Consider the following 20,431-nt stretch of genomic DNA (forward strand, 5'->3'; position numbering starts at 1 on the left):
TCCACGGAATAAATTTATTCAGTGAATCCAGAAGGGAATCTAATCTGTGGACAGTATACAGGGGTTTCAACCCAGCATAAACCTGCCAGTGTTTGTGACAACTCTACAGTGACCACTCATAACATAATAGAGGACAATTATACTTCAGACAGAAAAACAGCTACATGGCCTTTACAAACTAGTGAAGTGATCTTTATTTAACAAACAACACATCACCAAAAAACCTATCAGGAGCTACAGAATTAAAATGTACTATAAAGGCAAGGTTAATTGACATTTTTTCTAGACAAAATACTTACAGGTCTAGGACACATATCTGGTGAGGAAATCTCTTCTTTCTCATCTTCCAATTCAGACCTTAAGAAGCAACCTGGAACACTTGGTGACTGTTCCTCAAGATTCTGGGATAGGCCTTGGGGTGGTACTTTCTTTTGATCATCAACAAGCAGCTCTTGATTGCTAAGCTGGATTTTCTCATTCCTAGCTTTTTTGATTTGTTGTAGTTGATTGACTGTGTCCTTCACAAAGACTTTTAGTAAATGGTCTGTCAGTAAGCTGACTGTTTCTAGTTGTTCCTTTGACTTTTTTTCCTCACTTGGTGATGACCTCAGCTGGGCTTCCAATTGGTTCTTTTCTCTTGCTAAAAGGTCCAGAAGTGGGGTAGAAAGCTTTTCTGAAACTTCGGGATATAGGTTCTCTTCCTTTTCGGTAAACTGCTGTTGCTCCCTTAATTCTTCAGAAAAGGTATTATTTAAAGTATCATCTTCTACAGCAGTGGAAACCTTTTCTGTGGCACCAGAAACAAGGTCTTTGTTTTCCTTTGAAGAAATCAGTGAATCCACTGAATCCTGCTGGTGAATATGGGCTTCAAGTACTCCAGAAATGTCCTGTATATTGTCTGTTTCTATTTTAAGGCTTCTATCAACTGAGGCTTCTGTGTCATGCATACTAGGTTGAGATTCCTTATAAAAACACTCAATTGCTTCCTTTTCTCTGTCAAACTTGGGACCCTCTGTATCTTTTTGTTCTTGATTATAGTATTGATATTGTTCATCTGAATAAGAGTCTTCATCTTCATTTATGTCTACATAGTCATCAAAGTTTTCTGAAATGTGAGATATTTTTTGAGGAGGAGCAAAAATCCCATGCTTCTCTTTGCACACAAAGTATACAATGCCATCATATGTTCCACTGTTATTTCCTTCAGGTTTATCCAACTCCACTCCAGCCCAAAATCCTTTAGCAAAACTAGTCACACCTTTGAATCGAAGAGTTCCTGGCTGAACATTGCCAATCAACACCCTATCACCGATGTGGAAATCAAGTAACTCATCTGCAAGAGAAGCTGAAGCTAAGGAAGGGGATTCAGTAAGTATCTGTTCATGCTCTACATCACTGCACTCCTTACTTTTCATAAGCTCAGTGGGGGACTTGAGTTCTAACAGCCTTTCAGAATGGACATTGCTATGAATAGAAAGGCTTTTCTCACTGAGGCACTCACTGATTTCATCATCACTACCAAAGCTAGTGGCTCTACTTCTAGAGATCCTTGTTGCCTGCGACTTCTCTCTGCAAGACTGAGAGTCTTTCCTGAGTGACAACAAAGATGTCACCTCAAAGTCATCTTTGTACAATTCAGCTGAAATGTCTTTCTTGAAAGAAGATACTTCAAAATCTTCAGAGTATGATATCTCTTTATGTGCCAAAAGATGTTCTGACCAAGATGAGTCTCTGCCCTTTATATTCTTTTGTATGTGAGTGTCTTTTTCTGATTGGATGTTTGCACTATGACCCATATCTTGATCTGACTGTCTCTCTTTTGACTCTTTTTTATGAAGATTTTCAATGGCTAACCTAACTAAGTCTTTCTGAACATTTATAGAATCTAAAGAAAGATCTTTCCTTGAAAGAATTTCAGATGAATCTCCCTGTTCCAGGTCTAGTTTCAGGAAGACATCAGGCTTCCTAGATTGTTTAGAATAGGTATCTTCAATTGCACTCTCCTCCAATTTTGCATATTCTACTTTGTGTATTTCTGATTTTTGACTAGATTCTTCTTCAACCTTGGCATCTGACACATCAAGAATTCTATTAGAGGCAGTTAATTCTTTGAGAAGAGGTAATGAAGGGACATTTTCTAGAGAATCTCCAGATTCTGCTCTGGTTCTCCTTGATGATCTGAGAATTGGAGAAGAAGTCTGAAAGTGCTCTTCTGTTCGACTGTCCAATTCAATCATTCTCTTTGCATATGCAGATAAAGACCTTTCTGACACTGATCTCTCAGAACCTGCCAATGCAGCATCTTAAAGGGGAAAAAAAGATTACATCAAAATTATCTAATCACAAATTTCAATTTCTGGAACCAAAGTTTAAATAAAAGCTAAATATTGGTGAGAAGAAGCTCTGGTCAATAAATAGGACCTGTTTTACAGGTTACTGTATAAGGTAAGTTTTTCCTTTAAGAGAATATACTGTACCAACAATAAACAGAACATTTAAAAAATGACTGAAAATTTAAAGTTTGGTATAATTTTTTAAGTGTTGTTAACTTACAAAGTAAAGAAAAATGGATCAAAGTTTATGGAAATGTTAATCCTCAAATCATGGAAAAACAGAATTGTATGATGGATATTACATATATTCTTCGAAAACGAAAGCAATGAAGGAAGCACAAATGCAGGGACTTCAACTAACCTCTTGAATGTAAAAAAAGGAAAAAAAATCAATTGTTTCTGCAAATATAGCACTTTAAGAGCTAAAACTGCAAAATAAGAAGAAAATAAGATTTGATGAACTAACAAACCAAGAATTAAAAGTTTTAAATTCAAATCTCTGTTTTGTCATTGTTACTAGGTAGGCTTTTTCATGTCTCAGTTTTATTTCCTCATTGAATTACACTTTATTTTCAATAGTTCTTATCTTTCTTTGGATTAAATTGAAAAAAAATGTATGTAACTACTTACACTGAGAAACAGCATAGGCTGAAAATATATATAATCAGATACAAAATCTGATTAAGGGAGAATTTAGATACTGATGATACACTCACAGCCATTTTGGATTAATGTCTTTATGCCTCAGTTTTCGTCAGTTATTGTGACAATAAAGACTGACTGACATAACTTAGGCATAACCAACAAATCACTTTGAAATATAAAAGTAACTTAAAATATTAAATAATCTATTATCTTTAAGAAATTCACTTTTTAACCAAAAAGCTGTAGAGGTGGAATTTTGTAGGCACTTGTATAATCTTTAGTCTATGTAGATACTATGTGATTATTTTTTCTAGTTACATACCAACATGTTCAGCAATAGACTCCAGGGATCCTCTGGAACGTTCTGACTCTGTCAGTGATTTCCAATTCTTTGCTGTTTCAGATCTAAAGTAGAAAAATTAATAAACAGAAATAAATGTATTGCTGATACTGTAATAACTGGTAACAAAAAGCAGTCAATTCTTAGACAACTGCTTCTTTTTTCTTCTTCGCAGGAAGTACTCCAACCTTTGCCACTTCCACCAAGTCTATTTGTGGCCTTCATCACACTCAGTAGATGATCTTGCCTCTTTTAATGAGAGAAACAGAGGCCATCAGCATGACCCTTCTTATCTTCAACCTTTTTACCTACAAATTTATCTATATTCACAGCCATCCCAACTGCCTTTCCTCCTGTCTGCAAGGAAGAAAAAGGTGTATCTCTCACACTTGTTCAAACTTCTTTCTGTCCCAAATCCCATACATTTCCACAGCCTCATTGGTACTCCTCAATTGTCCATTCTTTTTCCTACAATCTTTAGTCCTTCAATCTGGTGATTTTTTTCCCCTCAGCTTATATGTATGCCTCAAGCCTCAAAAAAATCCCACCCCCCTGATCTTTTTTTTCCCTTGTTTTTAAAATTTTTTATTTTATATTGGACTGTAGTTGACTTACAATGTTGTGTTAGTTTCAGGTATACAGCAAAGTGATTCAGTTATACATATATCTATTCTTTTTAAAATTCTTTTCCCATTTAGGTTGTTACAGAATACTGAGCAGACTTTTCCCCCTCGATTCTTTATTCCTCCACCTGGTGCTACTGTCCTCTTTCATGCTTTAAGTTGACATTCACCATCTTCATTTTCTTGCTTTCTTTTTATTTGCCAGGTCATAATATTTGGCTTCTACTCCTACTTCTTTATAACCCCCTTAAATGTTGCTATTTTATCATATTTAGTACTTGGCTCCCTTTTATTCTCTCTGAATTTGCATACCTTTTTCACCCAAATGTTGTTATATTTATAGCTTCAACCACCATCTATATGCTGATCACCCCAAATTAAAAAGCTAACATCTTTCCTGGATAATTCCACTTAGATGAACTACAGGTACCTCAAAATTAACATTTTAAAACCAAAATCATAAGACTCCCACTGAAGAAAACCTGATTTTCCATTTAGGTTAGTGGAACTTTGACCCAACAAACTACTATTTAAGAGAAACACGGGAGTCATCCAGCTTTTCCCTGCTTCCCTATCTAGCACTTAAATTTGTTAAGTATACTTCTTAAAAATTCCTAAAATCTATCTCCTATTCTCTATTCTTATTACAGTGGATTATCTGAGGGCTGGCTTAGACTACCATTATCCCTGCTTCTAAACTTACCCCTTTCTATCTTTCCTTCATATTGTAGTCAGAAAGATTTCTCTAAACAGAAATCTGATTCTACCATTCTCTGGTTAATAAAACTATAAAACCATTCAATGGATTGTAGAAATTAAAATAAAACTTATGTATAATGTAATATAAAGGAAAAATGTATAAGTAACAAAATTGCACACAAAATCTAAGCATAAAAAATCCTAGATGGAAATGTATCTAATTGTCGACATTTGTTGTTTTGGGATAGTTAGGTATGATATGATTTAAACTTTTTTCTTTTTACCACTTCCCTCAATATTCTAGTAGCAATAATAATAACAACTAATAATTGTGTGCTAGGCCCTGTTCTAAGTTAAGTCTTTTAACTCTCATAACAAGTTTATTACTCAGGTGTTGGTATAGGGATCGGTCCCTATTACAAAATTGAAGCACAGACAGGTTAAATAACTTGCCCCAAATTAAAAAGCTAGCTGGTACTGGAGTCAGGACTCAAACCCAGGTAATGCTAAATTAATTGTAATGAGCCTCTATAACATTTTTAAAAAACATTTCTAAAATATTTCTAAAATATTTCTTTAAAATATCCTAAAATATGCTTTAAAAAAAAATTTAACAGCGTCACATCTTCTAAAAAACTAAATTAGAAACTAACTACTAAGAATGCGTGAGCACAAGGTTATCACAATTTGTTTTTTATTTTTCCAGTCTCTTCTCCTAACTCCAGCTACATCCTATGATGTTCAGCTTCCATGATATGCCAAGCTCTCTGTTGCTTCTGGTCACTCATGAGTGCCCTTCTCTCTGAAATATCCCCTATTTCTCAGTCCCACTTACCTATATAACCTCTATTCACTCAAAATTTAGTTTAAATATTACTACCTGACTTTCTTATATACCATATTATATATTCTAATAGTGCTACTTTGTATCTTCTGTATTTGTATTCACTGATTGCATAATATTCTATCCCTGGAAAGAACCATCATTTACTGGGCTATTCACCAGTTCTGGACATAAAGGCTGCTTCCAGTGTTTATGTTATAAACATAATATAAAAGATGCTATGATAAACATATTCATGCAAATAGATATTTTTGATAGTCCATATTTTCTCAAGCTAGATTTTCAGAAGTGGAATTACTGAGTCAAAGGTTACAGATTGTTTTTGACTTTTGAAACATTGCCAAATTGCTGGAGAGTACTATTTTTACAGCTCCCATCAGATTTCAGGATTCAAAATATATTTTAAAATCTGTATCTTATTATAAATTTTATGTGTGATTATATCATAAATAACAAGTTTACTTTAGTGAAACTGAAAATATAAACCAATATTTTCACTTCTACAATTTCACAGTTACTTAAAAGATAGCTTCTACTCAAAACCTTTCCTTATTCCTTTCTCAAACAAGGCAGAATATAGGTTAGTTATCAAAAATTTCTACCTGTGTAGTGGAAGGGGCTTGATCTTGGGTTTTTCAGAAGCTGAGGAGAGCGTTTTAATCTGAGGCTTGGCTGTTGGTGATGTTTCCAAATCTCGGCTAAGCTCGGCTTCAGTTTTCTTAATGAATTCATCATATGACTAAGTTTAGAAAAATCAAAGGAGTCACTACACAGAATTTTTTAAACTATCTTAAATTATAAAATAGTATATTTTATGGTAAAATATTCAAACCGTAAAAAAGATATAAAGTTCTTTCTCCCTGCATCAGTATTATTTCCCAGTTCTAAAATCAGTTACTTGTATAGCCTTCTTGAAAGTCTATGTATAAGCAAGCTGTATAATTGTAATACTAATAACAATTAGGAAATGACAGTCTCAGTCTACAGAAGTTTAATACTTTTGAAGCAATAGTTCAGGCCCTGCCACATTAAAAAGATTTCTTTAGCTAATTATATAATTATTCTTTAGAGGATGTCTTAATACTTTCCTGGTATTTTTAAGAAGTTTAGCCTTTACACTAAGTTTCAATGGCAGTAGGGGTGAGCACTTCAGGAATACAAATCTCAAGGAGAGAGAAGGAAGTGGTTGGGAGTATGATAGTATAGAATTGCAAAAATATTTCTTAGTCATTAGCCATTCTGTAAACAAAACTTCATTAATTTATAATTCTAACTTGAATGAAATCTAAGGGAAGCCCTCCTTCTATTAGAAAAACCTCCTCAGTTTTCTAGGCTAAAATTAATCCCTACTTTTATATCTCTCACATTTAAGACTACACCTGGGGGCTTCCCTGGTGGCGCAGTGGTTAAGAGTCCGCCTGCCGATGCAGCGGACGTGGGTTCATGCCCCGGTCCAGGAAGATCCCACATGCCGTGGAGCGGCTGGGCCCGTGAGCCATGGCCGCTGAGCCTGCGCGTCCGGAGCCTGTGCTCTGCAACGGGAGAGGCCACAGCAGTGAGAGGCCCGCGTAATGAAAGTTAAAAAAAAAAAAAAAGACTACACCTGTTTTGCTCAACACAATATGTCCAGTACCTACTCACAGTGTCTGGCTCAAAGGAGGCTGAGTGAATGAGCAGATGGATGTTTGTCAACTGCTACAGTTCCCTAAAACTTAGGCTAAAATCACTATTTTTATAACTATCACCGTCTATGTTACCTTCCTCTGAATTGTCAATGTTACCTTCCTCTGAATTGTCAATGTTTTGATAAACATTGGTATTAAACATATACTACAGTTAGATGATTTGGCTAGCTAGGTATACAAAAGGACAATGATTTCTCAGATCTGAAAGCTATACTTATATGAGTGTAGTTCACTTATTAAACATGTGATCAAATAAAATCCAAAAGGTTTTTTTCATACGAACTGCTATGTACTATATATGTCTCTATCATATACTATAATTGTAAAATCTAAATACAGAACTTTCTTTTGCCTTTATTTAAACCGTTTAATAGAATGTTGAATGAGATGGATCTTTTGTATCCTTGTCTAGATATCTTTCCGGGTGACATACCTATTAATGAACTTTTTGGGCAATGCCATTCAATCTAACAGTATTTCATTTAGCTTTCAATGGCTCCGCATGACCTACAGCAGTACTTTTAAATCCTGGGCCCCACCCTAGACCAATTAAATAAAAATCTCTGGAGTGAGCCTGGATATTTGTATTTGTCAAAAAATCTCCTCAGTTAATTCTAAAGTATAGTCAGGTTGAACACTACAAACCTATTATATAGGATGAAGTCCAAACTTATCAGTCTGGTTTCTAAGGCCCTGAACATGATCTTTATTTTTAAATTTTGTTCCTCACTACTTTCTAACATGAACTTCTCAGCATGGCCACTGAATCTTAACCACTTTTCCTTACTTCTAAACATATGTGCAAGTTACAATTCCCGTTCCCATCTCTGTATTGTGTGCCTGTGTAAACGTCTATCTTTTCCAGATCTGTTAGCAGGTCTATTTTCTATGTGGAAGATAATGTAGTGTAACAGCAGGGGCACAGAATTTGGAATTCGAGCTAGATTAAAATCCTAGTTTTAACACATGTGAGCTGTGTGTCTCTGGATATCATTAATCTCACTAAAACTTAGTTTCCTCATCTGTAAAAGAGGGATAGTAATATCCACACCTTGTTACTTTGAGGATAAAATGAAAAATATGTGTAAAGTAATTAGCTGAGTTTCCAGCACATAAATATGCACCTGATTAAATTAATTAATGTAGGAGGACACATGTTTGGTGTTACCACACAAGGATGATTAAAAGAACAGAAATTCTGGCTAAGCATAACAAAGAGCTTTCTAACACTTAGAGCTCCTCGAGTCCAACCGATGAAACCAACTGCCTTGAAAATCTGAAATTTGCTATTACTGGAAGTGTCTGGATAGAAGCTGAATGATCTTCTCAGGTCAGGCCATGAGAAGGGATTCTTATGATGAGCAGGAAGTTCAGACCGGTTCTATAATGAATGTGGTGTTTAGGAACACTAGGCTGGCAGAATGCATGTAAGCTATAGGGAAGCAACTAGAGGCAGGGACATTTAAGAGGCTATGTAGACAACAGAGGCAAGAGGACATAAGGGCCCCAAATAGCTTGATGGCAGTAGGAATGGAAAGGGACAAGCAAGAAGATTTATGAAAAAAGTATCAATGGGATCTGTTGACTGAATGGATGGGAGAAAACAGAATGAGGAAGACATAAAAACTAGGTTTCCAGACTGGGGTAGAATCAGGGAAGGTTGCTAGAGTTAAGGAAAGTCAAGTTTAGAGTTATTATTTAGGAGCCATTCAAACAGTACAAAGAGTCATACTAATAAGTCGTGTGGCATGAAACACCACTCCGCTTTAAAAAGAAAAAAAAAAAAGGCAGTAACAGTTCCAATAGCTAGGATTATTTATCTAATGGTTCTTTGCTTTAGAGGACACGGATATCAATTTTTCTTTTATAGGACTAATCTTTCTTCTTCAGAAAAAAACTTATTTTAATACTTTTACTATTTACTTTAATACCTGATATTATAATATTTAACATTTTAATTTAATATTTAATTTAATCTTTCAAGCAAGAGTTTGTTCAGATTTTTTTTAAAAGTTAGGTTAAAATGTGGTACAAAATTAATATTGAAAAATTCTAATTCATTACTTTATTAACAACACTAAAAACATTTCAGGGTTCACATTTACATTAGCCTTGAAATTAAACCCCTTTCTTCTTTATGTCTAACCTCCAATTGTTTGATTAGACTGGCTTCTTGGGCTTTCAGTCTTTCCTTTTGCCTTTTTTTCTGTTCCTTCTTCAGTTGGTCCACAACTGATTTTCTTTTCCGCAGCTCATCCTTCAGGGCTCTGATCCTACCTTCAATGTCACTCTGGTCAGATGTAGTTTCTAAAAGAGATACAGAATCTTTTTATTTAACTTAAAAATAAAGTTAACTCAGTAACTTTTAATAAAAAGCACCAATGTGAAGTCAATCTAACATTTAAAATTTGAGCTTCAGAAAAAAATTATTAGTGATTTGCATCCTTTCTTTTCCCCTAAATCTCTATGGGGGGGGGTGTCTTCCTATTTGTTTTCACTTTCTAATTAATTGCACTATTTGAAACTGCAAATAAATCTCAAGGTGCCCTGTTCTTGATAAGATAAGCATCTGGAAGTTGAAAAACTTTTGGTTAGTGAACTTTGGACATTCTGCAAGGATTTAGTTCCTGGTGACAAGATAGCCATATTTAACTGTACTTCCTCTTGGTTATTAATAGTAGTTTGATAGTTTTTAAGTCATATTAAAATCAAAGTGGAATTTTAACATTTTAAATTCATTGTGAGTCATCAGCTGATGTCTTAACATCACATAAAAGGAGAGAGAAAAATTATAAAGAAATATACTCTGCAGTAACCTTTCTTTGGAAGTTCTTAAAATATTTAAAATAACTGAAATGAAACTAGTTAAATCTTATTTTCTTCCCAACAATTCAGACACATATATACACAAATACAAAGTAGATGTCCAGTCATAGCAAAATCATGAAAATGACATTTCATTGTGTCATGCGTATCTTATAAAAATAAGTATCATTTAAAAACACTGTTTATTTCACTACACATGGAAATCACATAGAAAAAAAAAAAGACTGTTCCTCACACCTCCTCCCTGAATCACACAATGGTGTAATTTAATGAGTGAGACATTTAATAGTCTTATAAGAGAAATACTATTGTATACAAATCTGAAGACTCAGATGTACATTACAACATTACATCATAAACAATCAAGTTTTTTCAAGCACTTCAGATTAAACTGCATCGAACTAGTCACAGAATTTATTTTAAAAAGATAATAGTCTTTTTTTGCAATGTGATCTAAATATCTGGATTACAAATAATGACATCTAAGTTCCTGCCACTTTTATGTCCTGACTTAAGGTATACTAGGAAGTTATATCCATCTTATACCAGTAGTGGCATCAGACTGAGCCCTTAGCATGGGCAAAGTTTACTACTTAGTGATCAACACTCATAAAATGAAGTAACAATAAAGGCCATTTTCAACTCAGGATCTATTACTAGTAATCGGTAAGGTGTCTGACACTTAACGATTTCTAGAATTGATGTGAAAATTAAATAAGGTATATAAAGCATGTAGCACAGTACCTGGACTACTATTACAGCTCAGTAAATGGTGGTAGTATTAGCACACATAAAACAAACATTTTTATGTAGCCGTATTTTATGTAATATATTTTTTTGGTTTAAAACTAAAAAAGGTGGTAGAGATGAGATTAGCAACTGAACATCCTGCTCATGCTTTCTTTTAATTTCTGAAGAAAATAATCAATTGGTTTCAGGGTTAAAAGACTCTGAACCTTAGTGGTAAGCTTTACAGTGATTTAACTGATGATTCTAGTACAATAAATGGGGGTAGGACTGTAGGCTGGGCAAAAAATTGTAATCTTTCTAAAATGAAGTATAAACCCATTATCTTTGCATCTTCTAAAGCTGTGTATTCTTTCAACTGTGTATTCTTTATGTGCTTCCAAAACTTGAGATGTTACTTTGATAAAATTTTATAGGAGACTACTACACTCCCACAGACTTAGTTTCAACTCTGCCCCCAAAATGTTATTTTAAATGAATATATTTTAAAAATTGGATACGTCAACAGTGATTTTTTAAAATAAAAATATCTTTATCATCTATGATTGTGAAGATTTAATAGCAGATGATGAGAAACTTCAAGTTTTAGATGGAAGACCTTGGGAAATATTTTTAAGTACTAAAGAAACCAAAATCCTACAAATGAAAGGTAGAGATTAAGTAAAAGTCTATGAGAGTGAATGGGAATACATTTTATATATGCCCAAATCTAGTATTACAACAGTGTTTATCATCAGTAACATCTAAGAGAATCTCTATAATTTTTTTTTTAATCCAAGCAACTTTCTAGATGAATGTATTGGCTTTATGAATTTCTCTCCTACAGGGTTTTTTGGAAGGTGAGGGGACAGTGGCAGGTAAATGATACTTCAGTTTGTTGAAACACATCAAGACAGAATAAGCAGATGGACAGAATAACTCAATCAAAAATTAAGTTCGGGGGCTTCCCTGGTGGCATAGTGGTTGAGAGTCCGCCTGCCGATGCAGGGGACACGGGTTCGTGCCCCGGACCAGGAGGACCCCACATGCCGCGGAGCGGCTAGGCCCGTGAGCCATGGCCGCTGAGCCTGTGCATCCGGAGCCTGTGCTCCACAACAGGAGAGGCCACAACAGTGAGAGAAAAAAAAAAAAAAGTTTGATTATCTGACACATGCTGACTGTATTAATTTGGTTGATAACAAACTCTCCATCACTTAAGTGAGAAAGGTATTATATAACTCCACTACATTAAAATTTACCACTTCCATAAATACTGCATATAAATGATGTCATCATGAATAGGTAGATGTCATTATAGTTGAAAAATCTCAGAGCTGTTTTTCTAAAGCTGTTCTTGCTTAAATATGTTTTACCAATAAAACAGTACCTTATAAATATTATCATTAATCCTTGTCGCCTAACGCATGCAAGGATGGTTAAGATATTATTCCATTGCTACAGATAGAAAAGATTATCTAATATGGGAAGGAAACTTAAAGAGAGTCACCAGTATGTAATAGAGCCATGATGAGAATCCATATTTCCAAGTATCAAGTTTATGTCCACTGACATATTATTCTACTGGCAGAAACTTTTCACCAGAGTACGTGAAAGCAAATATATAAAAATGCTAATCACTTGCAACAGATAAATATGACAGACAGGGACTTCCCTGGTGGTCCAGTGGTAAAGAATCTGCCTTGAAATGCAGGGGACGTGGGTTCGTTCCCTGGTCAGGGAACTAAGATCCCACATGCCGTGGGGCAACTAAGCTTGCGTGCCACAACTACTGAGCTCACGTGCCTCAACTAGAGCCCGCATGCCGCCAACTACAGAGCCTACACGCTCTGGAACCCGTGCGTCACAACTAGAGAAGAGAAAACCTGCATGCCACAACTAGAGAGAAACCTGCACACCACAACTAGAGAGAAGCCCACGCACCACAATGAAGATCCCCCATGCCTCAACAAAGATCCCGCGTGCCGCAACTAAGACCTGACAGCCAAAAATAAATACAATAAACAATAAATAAATCTTAAAAAAAAACAATTTAAGTATGACAGACAACATTCTTCAACTTTAATTACTGGCTTGATCCAGTTATTCCATTTCTAAGAATTTATTCCTACTGAAATATTCAACAGGGATCTATATAAATGAAGATGTTCATTACAGCATTATTTGAAATATTGAAAAATTTGAGAAAACCTACACGACTATCACTAGGGAAATGGTTAAATAAATTATGGTATACCTACCCTTTGAAATATTATGCTGTTATTCAAAGAATAAAGGAGATCTATAAATATGGGCATGGGGGAAAAACCCATGATTTATTACTGTTTAAAACATTGAAAACAAAGGGGGTACAGAATAGAATCAAAGATCAAAAAATGAATAGTATTTTTCACTTTTCTTTTACTAAATGTCTACTCTCAAAAGAAAACTGAAAATGAACTCAAAAGACATACACTCAATATGGTATTAATCTTCCTCAGAATCCTACATAAACCAAGTATTGTCTGTCTAGATATGCCTCCCATGATCAACTCCTTGAATCAAGTCTTCTAGAGTAAAGGCTGTTTATTCTTTCATAATCTATATGCCACAGAGATTTACAGTATGATAGAGGTTATGGGAAAATAGATAATGCTCCCCACTGCCATGTGCAGTCTCTTCTCTACTTCTCCTCCCTTGAGTCTTATGCTACCCTGCTCTACCACCTCCTATTTCTCCTCACTGTCATCATTAAATCATTCAGGAAACATTTAATAAACACCTACTATGTGCAATGCAAAGTACCTGCTAGGGCCTGGTGCTACAACTGTTAAAACATAGGACTCTCCTTTATAGAAGTCTATATTCTAGCAGGGGAAACCTGCTGTGTAAAGTCTGATTACAATTTATGTGTTGCCTGGTATAACAAGTTGAAGAGCAGAGCGCTATGGGAACACATAAGCAGTGCCTGACACACACCAAAAATTCAAAGAATGTGTGATGAATAAATGACTATTAACATCCAAGAATATAACAATTTATCATATTGGTGTACTTAGGGATATAATTATCAATGAAAAGCAAAGAATTATGAGATTTAGTCTTGGCAAGAAAAAAGTCTTTACAAATGAAACAAAGAATAACATTTTACCAGCCATATAGTTAGACAAAGCTTATTAAAGAGAAATTCAAATATAGTGCAAAGAAAACTAACTCCTCCTTGTTAGTCTTACCTGACTGTGTCATAGATAATGACTCATCTGACCAACTATAACAGTGTTGATGGGACTTGACGGGTAGACGACATTGTCCTCCAGTTCTATGACTTCCTCTGCTAGACTCCTGCTTTGACACAGATGTGCAGCTTTTAGGAGGTGACTGTTCAAACAGAAAATCAAATGGGAACTGTTTTGTGATACAGTTGTAATATTCTATTTAAAATTCAAGATACGAACCAGTTGAAGATAATATTTACAAAACGTTTTAAATAACTTTATGAAATAAAAAGTGAAAAAAGTTTGCAAAATATACTAAGGATAAGATTTTGACTTTTTTAAAGGTAGGAAAAAAGTTATAAAAAAAGTATGTTTTAAAAAAATGTTTATAATAAACTATGAGTGGCTACTGAATCAGTGATATTTACCCCCTTATTCGTTTTAACTTTAAAAATACTCAATATGGGGATGCAGATATCTCTTCAACACAGTAATTTCACTTCCTTTGGATATATATCCAGAACTGAATTTGCTGGATCATACGGTAGGTCTTCATCAACAGATGAATGGATAAAGAAAATATGACACACACAAACACACACACATGCACACATACAAATACTATTCAGCCATTAAAAAACCCAAACAAACCAGAAATCCTGTCATTTGAGACAACATGGATGGATCTTGAGGGCACTGTACTAAGTGAAATAAGTCAGAGAGAGAAAGACAAATACTATATGATCTCACTTATATGTGGAATCTAAAAAAACCCAAACTCATAGAAAAAGAGATCAGACTTGTGGTCACCAGAGGTGGGGGTGGAGAGGTGGGGGAACTGGGTGAAGCTGGTCGAAAAGTATAAGCTTCCAGTTATAAGACATATAGGTACTGGGGATGTAATGTACAACATGATGACTACAGTTAACACTGCTATACCGTATATTTGAAAGGTGCTAAAAGAGTAGATCCTAAAAGTTCTCATCACAAGGAAAAAAACTTTTTGTAACTATATGAGGTGATGGATATTAACTAAACTTACTGTGGTAATCATTTCACAATATATACATGCCAAGTTATTATGCTGTACACCTTTAACTCACACAGTGCTGTGTGTCAATTATATGTCAATAAAACTGAAAAAAATTAAATATACTAATGTACTATTTTATGGAAGGAAAGAAGAAGAAATGGAAGCAGGGAGGGAAGAAAAAGAGCATAAGAAGACTGCCCAAATGAGATTATTTATTACAAAGGGTGTAATTTCTACCTTGATATCAAGTGGAAGTGAGAATGTCTGATTTGATTCCTAGCTATCACCACTTCCTATCCCTGTGACTATGGGCAAGTTTCTTAGCCTGCTAAGCTTCAGAGTGGGGCTTAAAATCTAAAGAATTGTTGTGAGGATAATCTACATAAGGCATTCAGCATACTACCTGGCACTTGGTAAGTAAACACTCAATAAATATTACTTTTTATTATAGAAGTGACTTTAAGACACACTGAATTTAGGTGGATTCTTTTTTTTAAACACAAAGAGGCTTTAACAATGTTTGTGTTCACTTCTAATATTTAATATTGTTATGCTATAAAAAGAAACAAAATTGAACTATTTGTATTGAGGTGGATGGACCTAGAGTCTGTCATACAGAGTGAAGTAAGTCAGAAAGAGAAAGACAAATACTGTATGCTGACACATATATATGGAATTTAAGAAAAAAAAATGTCATGAAGAACCTAGGGGTAAGACAGGAATAAAGACACAGACCTACTAGAGAATGGACTTGAGGATATGGGGAGGGGGAAGGGTAAGCTGGGGCTAAGTGAGAGAGAGGCATGGACATATATACACTACCGAATGTAAAATAGATAGCTAGTGGGAAGCAGCTGCATAGCACAGGGAGATCAGCTCCGTGCTTTGTGACCGCCTGGATGGGTGGGATAGGGAGGGTGGGAGGGAGATGCAAGCAGGAGGGGATATGGGGATATATGTATACATATAGCTGATTTACTTTGTTATACAGCAGAAACTAACACAACACTGTAAAGCAATTATACTCCAATAAAGATGTTTAAAAAAAGGCATAAAAAATAAAAAAGTGAAAAATAAATACAAATTCCCATAAAAAAATACTGTTATGCTAATCCCCTCGTACACTTTATAAAATCAAGTTTTAAAAGACAAGCAGTTAAGTTTCTTTCTTAAGTTTTTACCAGATAGTTTTTTTTATTGAAGTACAGAATTAAGGACAATGTGGAAAACCTTTTTATTCTAAAGTGAACATTATTCTAATTTAGAATATGTATCCATTTCAGATCTGCCTTAAAGAGATGAAACCACTACCTTTATTCTGATTAAGAGTTATAGAGTGGTCATTAATTAAATTATAGAAAAGGCACACTGGTGTGGTTTAAGGTCTTATTGTTTCTATTATATGACAAAACAGACTTTAATAAGAACTTGTATTGTCTCACATATTATCTTTATTAAAAACCTTAGAAGTTCCTATCCCCTAAATATTAAAAACTTCACAGCATATAATTTTATAACTGCCCCTAAAGCTAAAATTCATATATTTATAAATCTTTAGGAGTCAAGGAAAAGCTTTATTTCTACTCAAATGTCATACACTATATGTTACAGGTATGGGTGATAGTCAATGCTATCCTTAATAGCAAGAATATAACTGTTAATAATATACCTTTCAGGCAGGTTTTTTTCTAAAGAAGCTTTAAGATATAAATATATATTAACTTACATGTTTACTAGGCGAGGTAGAAGATTCCAGTTCTTGTGAAAAAACCATTTCTTCAGTAAGCATACTGTGATCTGGACTCCCAGGCTGCTCCTGAACTATAGATTCAGATGGTATATATTCAACAGCAGGGCTGCCCAATTCTTCTGGAATAGAGCTTTCACTGTGTAGATGGGAGTAGGAAGGTATTGGAGATTCTGTTTCACTCACTATTTCTAGAAGAGAGGGTGAAAACAAGAAAAAGTACACAATCTTGGTCAAGGACATGTTCATCTGTTAAACTTCACATTTGTTTTCAGCATAATTTCACTAGTTACATTTAGATGTAATTTTTAATCCCACCACTTAGTGAATCACATTTACTATAATATCCATTAGTCTAAGAATTTTGGCTGATGCAAACTGAGAGAAGATATCTGTAACATAAAATCAGCAATGATAATGGCTGACAACCTGAATGTAAAGATGCACAGCAATTACAACTCATATATTCATTTAGAAATGGAATCGGTCCAACCACTTTGGAAAGAAATTTGGGAGTATTTGGCAAAGATGAAAACACTCTCTGATATAGTGGCTCCACTTCTAGGTATACATCCTAGATAAATCTTGTATACATGCAGCAGGAAACATGTACATGGTTACTAGTAGTATTGTTATAGTAGTCAAAAACTAAGTAAAATACGCAAATTGTGGTATATTTATAAACTGAAAGGCTACACAGCAATAAAAATGAATGAACTGCAAGCACTGATGGAGATGTATTATGAATTTTACTCAGCACTTTCAGAATTTGTAGCACTGCCTTGCCTCTGGAATTTCCTGTCCATTGTGGCCTCTCCTCTAAGAAAACAAATACTTTTGACACTTAACATAAAATTCTTGACATTATACTTGTCTAACCTTAAGAATGTACACTGCTTTCCTTCTTTATCACTATGGATATAATGTCCCACAAAGATTAGGTTATATTATCACACTTTGGGTCAATACTGATAACATGTGATATACTCAATTCCAAAAATATCACTGAAGACTTTGGGCCTGAAATCCATAAAATAAGTTTATTTAGCAAAAGAAATACCTATATCTCAAAGAATGTTTTACTTCAATAAACAAGGATGACCTAACATCTAAAAGCATTTCAGTTAAAAATTTAAAAAGATATATTTTTGGAGGGCAATTGCCCCACCCACTTGGGCAAAGGGAGCCTGTTGAGCTCCCAGGCCAGTCCCCTGTCCTCCAAAGTCCCCCTCCAGGCCACGTAGGTCCTTGGGGGCATAGGAGGGAAGGCAGGGAGATCAGGAAAGTCAGTGGGGAGGGGCCCTCCCAGACTGGAGGAGGAGAGGACAGGACGGTGTGTGCCCCATGCACTTGAGCCCCAGAAGCCTGCTGTGCTCCCAGTGAGGTACCCTGTCCTCTGAGACCAGGGGTGGGGGGCACGCCTGGGTCCCTTCTGTTCCTTGAGCCTAAGCCCCAACCACCACAGCCCCCAGGGCCCTTTCCAGCCCTGTGGGTCCTGAGCATTGGCCCCACCCACCACCAAAACCTTTGCTTAGGCCCCGCCCTCCACAGCCAAGGCCTTCCTCCCCCACCGGCCCTTTTTTCTTTTCCCTCCTCTTTTTTACTATTGTGGTACTGATATACCTTCCAGGTGTTGATTCATCTATATATATATATATATTTTTTTTTTTTTTTTTTTTTGCGGTACGGGGGCCTCTCACTGCTGTGGCCTCTCCCGTTGTGGAGCACAGGCTCCGGACGCGCAGGCTCAGCGGCCATGGCTCACGGGCCCAGCCGCTCCGCGGCATGTGGGATCCTCCCAGACCGGGGCACGAACCCGTGTCCCCTGCATCGGCAGGCGGACTCTCAACCACTGCGCCACCAGGGAAGCCTGATTCATCTATATTTTTATTTTAATATTCTTCCTAACGTATCTGTTAGTTTCCTAGTCTAACTTTATTTTTTACTTTGTTACTGTTCTTTTTTTTTTTTTTGCTGCCCCAGGCAGCTTGTGGGATCTTGGTTCAAGAGCCCAGGGTTGGGCCTAAGCTCTTGCGGTGGGAGATTTGAGTCCAAACCATTGAACTAACAGAGAATCTCAGACCCTAGGGAATATTCACCAGAGTGAGGTCTCACAGAGTTCCTCATCTCAGCACCAAGACCCAGCTCTACCCAACAGCCTACAAACTCCAGTGTTAGAAGCCTCAGGCCAAACAACCATTAAGACAGGAACACAATCCCACTCATTAAAAAAAAAACGGAGACGGGAAGAAAATATGTCACAGCTGAAGGAGCAAGGTAAAAACCTACAAAACCAAATAAATGAAGAGGAAATAGGCAATCTACCTGAAAAAGAATTCAGAGTAACGACAGTAAAGATGATCCAGAATAACGACAGTAAGGATGATCCAGAATCTCAGAAACAGAATGGAGGCACGGATTGAGAAAATGCAAGAAACGTTTAACAAAGATCTAGAAGAACTAAAGAACAAACAGAGATGAACAATACAATAACTGAAATGAAAAATACACTAGAAGGAATCAATAACAGAATAACTGAGGCAGAAGAACAAATAAGTGAGCTGGAAGAAAAAATGGTGGAAATAACTGCCAGGGAGCAGAATAAAGAAAAAAGAATGAAAAGAATTGAAGACAACCTCAGAGACTTCTGGGACAATACTAAATGCACCAACATTCGAATTATAGGGTTCCCAGAAGAAGAAGAGAAAAAGAAAGGGTCTGAGAAAATATTTGAAGAGATTATAGTTGAAAACTTCCCTAACATGGGAAAGGAAATAGTCACTCAAGTCCAGGAAGCACAGAGAGTACCATTCAGGATAAACCCTACGAAAAACACACCAAGACACATACTAATCTAACTAACAAAAATTAAATTCAAAGAAAAAATATTAAAAGCAGCGAGGGAAAAACAAAAAATAACATACAAAGGAATCCCCATAAGGTTATCAGCTGATTTTTCAGCAGAAACTCTGAAGGCCAGAAGGGAGTGGCAGGATATACTTAAAGTGATGAAAGAAAAACCTACAACCAAGATTACTCTACCCAGCAAGGATCTCATTCAGATTCAATGGAGAAGTCAAAAGCTTTTCAGACAAGCAAAAGCTAAAAGAATGCAGCACCACCAAACCAGCTTTACAACAAATGCTAAAGAAACTTCTCTAGGCAGGAAACACAAGAGAAGAAAAAGACCCACAAAAGCAAACCCAAAAACAATTAAGAAAATGGTAGGGCTTCCCTGGTGGCGCAGTGGTTGAGAGTCCGCCTGCCGATGCAGGGGACGCGGGTTCGTGCCCCTGTCCGGGAGGATCCCACATGCCGCGGAGCGGCTGGGCCCGTGAGCCATGGCCGCTGGGCCTGCGCGTCCGGAGCCTGTGCTCCGCAACGGGAGAGGCCACAACAGTGAGAGGCCCGCGTAATGCAAAAAAAAAAAAAAAAAAAAAAAGAAAATGGTAATAGGAACATACATATCGATAATAACCTTGAATGTAAATGGATTAAATGCCCCAACTAAAAGACACAGACTGGCTGAATGGATACAAAACAATAAGAGCCATGTATATGCTGTCTACAAGGGACCCACTTCAGACCTAGGGACACATACAGACTGAAAGTGAAGGGATGGAAAAAGATATTCCATGCAAATGGAAATCAAAAGAAAGCTGGAGTAGCATTACTTGTATCAGATAAAATAGACTTTAAAATAAAGACTGCTACAAGA

At 36.0% G+C, this 20,431-nt stretch overlaps 1 protein-coding gene across 3 annotated transcripts in view; it reads right to left on the reverse strand.

The window, feature by feature from the left end:
* Positions 1–20,431, reverse strand: part of CEP350 (centrosomal protein 350) — a 143,416-nt gene that overhangs the window by 22,581 nt on the left and 100,404 nt on the right. For 2 of the 3 annotated variants that reach the window (XM_082612726.1, XM_082612725.1), the window contains exons 29-34: positions 16,693–16,904; positions 13,952–14,096; positions 9,316–9,476; positions 6,087–6,223; positions 3,301–3,383; positions 300–2,302 (exon numbers count right to left, since the gene is read on the reverse strand). In XM_082612726.1, the coding sequence (XP_082468852.1) occupies positions 300–2,302; positions 3,301–3,383; positions 6,087–6,223; positions 9,316–9,476; positions 13,952–14,096; positions 16,693–16,904 (2,741 nt within the window). The remainder of the gene's footprint in view (positions 1–299; positions 2,303–3,300; positions 3,384–6,086; positions 6,224–9,315; positions 9,477–13,951; positions 14,097–16,692; positions 16,905–20,431) is intronic. The other variant, XM_082612727.1, reaches the window with a different exon arrangement.

Source organism: Mesoplodon mirus, assembly GCF_964341445.2.
Source record: "Mesoplodon mirus genome assembly, chromosome: 3".
NCBI lineage: Eukaryota > Metazoa > Chordata > Mammalia > Artiodactyla > Ziphiidae > Mesoplodon > Mesoplodon mirus.